Here is an 8402-nt window from a genome sequence, read left to right as displayed (position 1 = left end):
GACTACCCATAATTCATCAGTGCAAGCACCCCCCCCCCAAACACACACACCACACACAGAGTCAGACTAAAACAGTGCTGTGTGTGTGAGTACGAGTACTTCCTGTACTCTGATTACAGAAAGTACATTGTGCAGTATTATTCTCCACATTACTGCCATAACGTTGTAGATCCATCAGCTGATCAATGAGTGAAACAAATCAAAATTTATTTCAGCTTTAACAAACAAATCAACACACATGAATCATTAATCCATGTTTACCAGCTATGACTCAACACTTTAATGTCCAAACAGAGGCGCACACACAAAAAAGAAAAAAAAAAAAAAAATACAATTCAGCAGCAAATAACATCAACATCATGGCCTGTGGTCCAATGGCAGCAGGACTCAGCTGTGGTCTCAGAGTGATGTCAGATGTACAGGGGGTGGTACTGGCGGTGAGTAAGTCTCTTCCTGCAGGTGGGACAAGTGTGTGATGATGTCAGAGAGTCTCTCAAACACTGACTGCAGAACACGTGACCACAACGGGTGGACACGACCAATCGGCCACTCCCAACAATCTGCGAAGAAAAAAAAAAAAAAAAAAAAAAAAAAAGCAAACAGAAATTAAATAACAACAACAACAACAACACACCAACAGCCAATCAGAGCAATGCACTCAAACGTCACTGTAATACTTTCAAAGTAAAACACAAAACCAGACTGAAACTTTCAAAATAAGAGTCAGCAAATGTATGTTTATTGATTAGGTTCATTGATCAGTGGCCATGTGAATGTAGTAAAGCCTGTATTTCATTACCCACAATGCCTCAGGAAGCACACTCGAGTCACCAACACCAATTTGTTCTGAGCACGCTCACACTGAAAGAAACGTCCCCTGCATTAAATCAGCAGCGAGCTGAGGGCTGTAAAGTCGATCTTGAAGGTTACTCAGAGCTCACACTAGCTGTGTCCCAGAAGTGAGAGACTGTGAAATGGGACGGTCTAGCCTTCAGATTTGTGTCACCAGCCATCTCGATGGGCATGAATAAACTCAGCCATCTGCTCCTTGCTATCTAAAATATAACAGGACACTGGAGAAAATTCTCAATCATCTCGACCATCTTCTGTATGGACAGCAAAGGAAGAACTTCATTGCACAGAGAAAAGCTATTTCTTCTGCACACATGACAATAAACACTTTGAATCTCGCACTTTAATCAGTTTTCTGTTTGACGTTTATTCAGCTGTGTGAAAACCCCCGAGGAACCCTCCCAATGGACTAATAAAGTTTTATTTTATCTAATAACTTTAATCTCAGCCAAACCGATTTACTCAGGAACAAATAAAACAGTGAAAAAAGCCAAACAATAACATTTAAGTCATGTGAGTGGCACACACACACACACCATGTTTAACCTGAGTAGCCAAAGACGGCGGCAGGTCTGATAACGATGTGCCGGGTGTCCGCTGTTCTCTAGTGAGCTTCGACCTCCCAGCTAGCCATCAAGCTGGTGGGTAACAGACATCTCCACAAACGTCGCACTTTTGTAAATATGCGATGTCTTGATAAAGCAGATATTTGAACTTTACACAGCTACATTCTCGCCTGGAAATATGTTAAAAGTTATTTTGTGACCCAGAAAGATTAATAAGAGTAATATTAAAACTAAGTAGCAGCCGCCATTGTTGGCAACTGGAATTGACTGGGCCGCGCTATGAATTCTGGGATACGGTGGGCCACGAAAGACACACCCGACCCATCCTTCAAAATCTTGGAAAATGAAGGACGCATTTGGAGGAGCCTTCAATTTGGGACAGCCTACCTCACGTTGTTCAAGTGCTGCCTCAGGAGGATACGGCCTAGGTTTTGGGACACAGCTAGTGAATGCTGCTCGGTTTGCAGTCCTGAATATCACGGCACAAGCAGGATTCACTGCACTGTTAATGTTAGCTATGTTATATTGCTGCCTCTGTTCGGCGGTGTCGAGCCAAACGAACTTTAACGTGTGTTTGAACGAGCTGACGGTTCACTCGTTAAGCTGAAAGAAAGATGCTTTAATCACAGGAGTCACACATGTGTCCACTGTACCATCTGGGAACTCTTCTTGTTTCGTAATAACACAAACACTAAATCCTCCTTCTCTTGTGCTGTTGTGTAGCAGTGTGTACACCTGAGACTTTCACCTGTCTGTCTGTCCTGCACACTCTCTCTTTTTCTTTCTCTCTGATTGTGGAATAAAAGTATGAACATGTATTTATAAGTTACACTTGTGTTTGAATCCTGCAGCTTATCACACATTTGATTTCCATGTGTGACAACTGCAAGTGTCCAGAGTGAGGACAGACTGAGGGACCCACTGCTGCACATCATCTGTGAGGCTTTGCACCCCTGATGATCCACCAGGACAAACTCAGCAGTGTGTGAGGAAGAGGAGGAGGAAGAGCCAGCAGCAGCTGACAGATGGAGAGAATAGACAGACTGTTCCCTGTTTGTGAAGGACTGCTAGAAAAGTTTAACATAACTAATTGTCTGTCCTGAATCAGTCTTATTAGGTAATGTTCAAATAATTTTATCATTCCAGTGTTTTCAGTGTGGGAGAAAGTACTCAGGGCCTTCAAGTTACACACTATGAAAGGCAGCAACAAGTGTAATATTCAGAAACCTAAAGTATGTATCAGCAGCAGAATGGACCTAAAAATAAATGTTTGTTTCAGTTCTATGAAGCTTTGAGTATTTTGGATTAGTAGTACTGCTGTGTTTGTTGCATCATATTGCTGTAATTGTTTATATATTCTGAGGTGAGTTGATCTATAGTGTTACATCATATTCTATAAGGATGTTATGTGTTTGTATACTTTCTGAGCACGCTCACCCTGAAGGAAGCGTCCTCGGAGCTCACACTGAGCATGTGCAGCAGGATAAAGAAAGAACCTCGCTGCTGGCACTCTGTTTCAATAAAGTTCATTTTTCTGCTTTATTCATGCTGAAAAGTCTGAATACACACACACACACACACACACTCTGACTGACCTCTGAGTATCCGTCCAGACACACAGGACAGCTGATTGTCCCTGGAGTTGACCTGAAACACAAAAACATTTGAGTGAGGTCACTGACAGGGTCAGTGTATCACCTGCAGAAGTTCAAGATTCTTTATTTGTCACATGCATAGTATATAACACACAGTGAAACGTAGCCTGACACGCTCCTCGGCATGTGCAAAAATTTGGGGGGGGGGGGGGGGTCGTAGAGGAAGAACATTATAAAAGTGTGTAGGGGTTGGTGTATCACCTGGAGGTGTTTGTCGGTGGCAGGAGGGTGGCACTGAGGACGGGGGGTGTGTCTTCATCTTCATCGCTGCTAACAAGATAACTCTGTACAGGTTGTCTCCAGTTCTGAGGACCTGAGTGAAAACAGTCACACAGGCATTAGACCGCTTCCTTAGTGAGAGCTCAGGCCTCAATCTAGTCTTTGGAACACAAAGTCTGACTTACCCTCATCCACCAGCTGAAGTTTTGGATACAGCAGGAAAAAAAACAAAAAAAACAAACAAACACAGAAGAAGAATTAGACATTAGCACACTTCGTGTGTGTGTGTGTGTGTGTGTGTGTGTGTGTGTGTGAGTGAGTGAGAGAGAGAGAGAGTTACCAGCACAGAGTCACTGTTGGTAGTCAGGTCGACCACAGCAGCAGCTTCTGCTCCACTCTCACAGGTGAGATCCACAACCACCTCCTCCTCACCTGAACACACACACAACCACAAACTCAGATTCGTGTACATGCTCTGCCCACACTTACACAGAGGGGAGGAGCCTGTGTTAGCCTGACATGCGGCACCGTCTCCATTCAGACCAACAGTGTGGCGATGAAATGGATTCACTGTACGCCTGCATCAGTCAGATAATTAAAAAAAAAAAAAAAAAAAAAAAGCAAAGCCAAGCGAAGTCCAAGCGAAGCAGATGAGAAATGAAACAGAGTGTCGAGATTCAACTATTCATCATTCTCGACGTTACCCGACATCAGTGACGTAACGTGGCTCCATCTTTACGATCAAAGTGTTTCATCTCCAAGTCTGGTGATTTTATCGATAACCAATAATCAGGTAAACAGATCGAGATAAACGGGCATGAACACTCACTGTCAAACATCTGGATTCTCACAGCTTGTGGTTCTTTATACCCAAAGTGGCTCCATTTGGCGGTGCCCAGCACGAACGACTTTAAGGAGCAGAGAGGTTCCCCACAGAGCTGTGACTGTCCCGTTTTTGGTCACCTGTGTATCAGACGTGTGGTCGCGAGTTTCAGGTGTTAAAGTCAAGTGTTAATCACACCCCTGATGAATTTCTAACTGTCAGGTGGATTTTGTTTCCTCTGGGCTGCAGGTGTGTCAGTGATCAGGAGACACCAGGAAACCCACTGACTGTATTTTCAGGTGTGGGAGGTCACCTTCAGCAGACAGCTCAGGTATGTTTATTTCTCTTAGCAGTGAGGACCTGCTACTTACATCACTTCCGGTGAGGTCTGAACATGTTTTTCTCTTCAGTTTTACTTCAAAAAGAAGCAGCTCTCTGATTGGCCGAGAGGTTGAGAGCGTGTCTAGATGAGTCAGGTCTGGTCTGAAAACACCTGTAGATGCAGGCCTATCAATGACTGTTCGATCAGTTGGAAACTGAGTGTACTGATCGGGACTGACCGTCCATCACATCAATGGTCTCTGTTGGGGGGGTGGGATCACTGTCGGCGTTCGCCGTCCTCCTGGTACTCGCAGCTCTCCCGCTCTTGGCGTTGTGTCTAGAAACCGGAGGACTTTGTGTGCTCCGCCTCTTCCTCTGAACCTGAAAACAGAATACCAGGAGGTGGAGCTTAACACACTTGACCAGGTAAACACCAGCTGACAGTGTGACAGCTGAACAGGTTAAACCACAGAAGAAGAAGATGACTTACAGAGCTGCTCATCTCTGACTTAATGATTCACCTTCACGGCACAGGTGAGGATGGAGACCAGAGAAACAGCTCAGGTACCTGCACCTGTAACAGCTGGAGTGTTATCGATTGTCAGTTTTAGACATGAATCAGTCTGCTTTGATCCACCTGTGACGATGCCCTCCAGCCAATCAGTAACAACCCTCGGCAATTCTTTTAATGAATCCATGCTGTGAGATTTTAAAAAATAAAACTAAATAAACATGGAAGAACAGAGTCCCACAGGTTTCATACACACCTCAGCCAGGTGTGTATGAATCCATCTGATCCTTGTTCATAGGGGAACAGGTAGTGATGGCCCGCTTGAAGCTGACGCTCCAGAGCGTGTGTCGAAAAAAACAACACACTGGTTCAGAAGCACTGTGTCGAGGCTTGCTTCGTTTGGCAAAAGTCATGTGACCAGTGACGTCCGAAGCTTCATTACGCACGTAACTGCTTCGGTACCCGATTCAAACGGATATAAGGAAGTGAATCATCCACGGGATTCGTGGAGTGTGTTGATGGTGACAGAGAGCGAAGAGGTGATCATTCCACTGACAGATATGGAGCCAGCGAGGAAGAGAGGACGTTATGGCGTGTGGAAATATTTTGAGTTGATTTTGCTCAATTCATTTTATCTGCCGAAGTGAAAAACTTGAAATGTCCAAAATCATGTTTTCATAATGTAAATATCATTACAGCATATGACTTTAGGAACACTTCCATGTGAATTAAAGCTAATGAAGACTACAAAAATGTATTTGACACTATATGTACATTACATTGCTACACAGTTTAGAAAAGCATTTTGTTTATTGTTTTTAGGTGATAGTCTGCAGGACCCAGGAATACCTGCATATCTACCAGCTTGCAGTGTGGTTCCTGCACTCCACAGCCTCTTCTGTTCCATGCAAGTGGATTTTCTCCAGGGCAGGAGAAACTATTTCTAAGAAAAGAAATAGACTCAGCCAGCGCACAGTAACACTAATCCTCTTTTTAAATGTAAATAACAAAAGGGCTACCTTACATTGATCATGTTTTTACTTTACAAGTTCTTGATTAGGGGTGGGTTTTGATTATCGCCTTTCTGATTACAATCCATGCTAAATTGAATAAAGTGATATTGATTCATTACAATCCTGTGTCGATTTGTAAATTAACGTTATTATGCCTGAAACGCCAGCATCTCAGGTTAAACCTCACAACATGTCGTCAAACACCATACAGCTAAAACTGTAACTGGGAGCAGGTTTACGGATTCTGCATACAAACGTGAACACAGAGCACGGACCCGACTCGTCAGAATCAGATTTTGGTGCGTCGTCGGGTCCGCGCTGTGTTTGCCTCTTTTTTTCTTCGCTGGCTTCTGCAGCTGCAGGTTTCATAACTCTCTGTTTACATCTCTAATTAAGTCTCACATGTGTCAGCTTTCTTGTAATAGATACGAAATTATGGATATATACTGATACATGACCAGAATTGTAATATTTCTGACTGAGGCAAAACTTTCCACATTCCAATCAAATTGAATCGGATCCTGTATCGAATCAAAATGATTCTACAAATCAGTGACGATGTATTACGCAAATACGCATTACATTTTTTCAGCCCCCCAATCGAGAAAACAAAACCAATTACATGTTCAAAGCAACGGAACGGTGGCCCAATATCACTCTTGAGTGAGCAGTGATGATTGAGCAGTCCGTTTTATTTTGCAGATTCAAGCTGCTCTTCAAAATATTCGCCACCAGATGTCACCGGAGAGGACTGTGTTGGAAAGCTTCGAGTAATGAACCATTTTTCAATACAAGCTTCAGTGCTTCAGAAAGCTTCATTTGGCCATCACTAGGAACAGGTATCTTTCTTCCTTTAGCATAAGAGACGCTGGAGCATCCTTTATGAAAGGGGAGGGGAAAAAACAAAACAAAAAAAACATCTGACCACGCATGAAAACAAACATGACCAAAGTGGATCATGTAAATGTTCCTTCTGACTGCATTTTCCATTTCATCCATACACCGCTGATAGATTTATAGTTTTGAACAGCAGCGGTTAAACTCACAGCTGAGCATCACACTGCTGGAATAAAAACTACTTCCTGTTGAGGTACTGTTGCACAAAGAACGCTGTACCAGCTAAAATTATGATCTATATCAGGGGTAGGCAACTCCAGGCCTCGAGTACCTTTGTCCTGCAGGTTTTAGATGTGTTCTTGATCAAACACAGCTGATTCAAATGGCTAAATTACCTCCTCAACATGTCTTGAAGTTCCCCAGGGGTCTGGTAATGAGCTAATCATTTGATTCAGGTGTGTTGACCCAGGGTGAGATCTAAAACCTGTAGGACACCGGCACTCGAGGCCTGGCGTTGCCTACCCCCTGATCTATATGAACAAAGTGTGCTCAAGGTTCTGTATGATCAGTGTTCATTAGTGATGTCCTTTGTTGTGGTACTGCAGGGTTTGTGTTTACTTCAGGTCAGCTGGGATCAGTGGTGATGGAGTAAATTTAATGCAGTTGCAGAATTCCTCTTCAAAAGGTGCTGCGACAGCCGCATCTGGATATTATATGCAATGGGACAGATTTACTCTGAGGTAGCAGAAGCAGCTGAATTAGTGACTCCCAAGGAGGGAGCGTGAAGGCTGCTAACCAAAATAACCCAGCGCAAAGTCAGGTTTTACTCGTTTTTTTTTTTTCTCTAAAAACAGCGATGGAATTTAGATAAGAGATCTGGATGAAAGAAAATCAATCTGTAGTTCATGTTCTGCAGTGTCACGCTGTTAAAAGAAACGAGTGTGAGGCCGTTCCTTTCCTCAGCGTATGTCTCCTACCCACCTTTCCTTTACCTCAATGATCCTTCCACCGTGGGCAAGTAAAAGAGGTTAGGAAAAGGAAACAGGAGGGACCTTTGAAACTCGCACCTTTTCTCCGTACCAGAAGCTGCTTCGTCTCTGTTCAGAAAGTCAAGAGTTCCTAATCTGAGCCTGATACATAAAACCAGGACCAGCTAAACTCGTGGAGCTGCAGGGGGATCACACTAAGGTCACCAGGAGCCGAAAGAAACGCTTCTGGTGACCCAGTGACCCTGCTGTCACTGATGATGATGATGGAGTTTTACCTTTACAAGAATTAGAAACACGGCCTTCAAGATTTAAACAGTAGATTCAGACACACAGATACTTTAAACGTGGCATGTGTGCAGTTGAGCTTAAACTTTACTTACTGTTAGCAATAAACTGTTAGCTTCCGCTGTCACCGTCACTGCTCCTCTTAGCAGTTTACTTTTAGCCGTTAGCACCTCTCTCTTCGTCACTGTGGTTCCTACCGTTAGCGTGAAGCTAGCGTGTGTGTCAGCGACAGATTTCCGGCCTCAAACATTTTAGTAGAGTAAAAAAAATAATTAAGTCGAATAAACGTACTGCAGAGGCTAACGTTAGCTACTGTCTGTCTCACAGCCGC

At 43.6% G+C, this 8402-nt stretch overlaps 1 protein-coding gene across 2 annotated transcripts; it reads right to left on the bottom strand.

Moving 5' to 3' along the window:
* Positions 1-265: 265 nt before the first annotated feature.
* Positions 266-8402, bottom strand: rnf4 (ring finger protein 4). Of its 2 annotated transcripts, none has more exons than XM_085367826.1 (8): positions 8167-8402; positions 4927-5019; positions 4676-4817; positions 3633-3724; positions 3478-3490; positions 3275-3386; positions 3014-3065; positions 266-560 (listed from the first exon to the last, which is right to left on the bottom strand). In XM_085367826.1, exons 2-8 carry the CDS (start codon positions 4936-4938, stop codon positions 411-413), a joined length of 573 nt encoding a protein of 190 aa, XP_085223952.1. In that variant the 5' UTR covers positions 4939-5019; positions 8167-8402; the 3' UTR covers positions 266-410. The 2 variants fall into 2 exon arrangements, with proteins under 2 accessions (XP_085223952.1, XP_085223944.1); XM_085367818.1 differs by having other exon boundaries at positions 4927-5010.

Source organism: Diplotaxodon limnothrissa, linkage group LG2 (assembly GCF_057381915.1).
Source record: "Diplotaxodon limnothrissa isolate DT_005_m linkage group LG2, D_limnothrissa_male_GT1.1, whole genome shotgun sequence".
Lineage (NCBI taxonomy): Eukaryota > Metazoa > Chordata > Actinopteri > Cichliformes > Cichlidae > Diplotaxodon > Diplotaxodon limnothrissa.
Note: the sequence above shows the minus strand (reverse complement) of the source record. Positions and strands in the feature narration are given on the sequence as shown.

Excerpts from the sequence above, each read along its gene's own strand:
- rnf4 (XM_085367826.1), bottom strand. Across the intron at positions 3,725-4,675 it reads GACCATTGATGTGATGGACG|GTGAGGAGGAGGTGGTTGTG; the intron begins GTCAGTCCCGAT and ends GTGTGTGTTCAG. Across the intron at positions 561-3,013 it reads GTCTGGACGGATACTCAGAG|ATTGTTGGGAGTGGCCGATT; the intron begins GTCAGTCAGAGT and ends TTTTCTTCGCAG.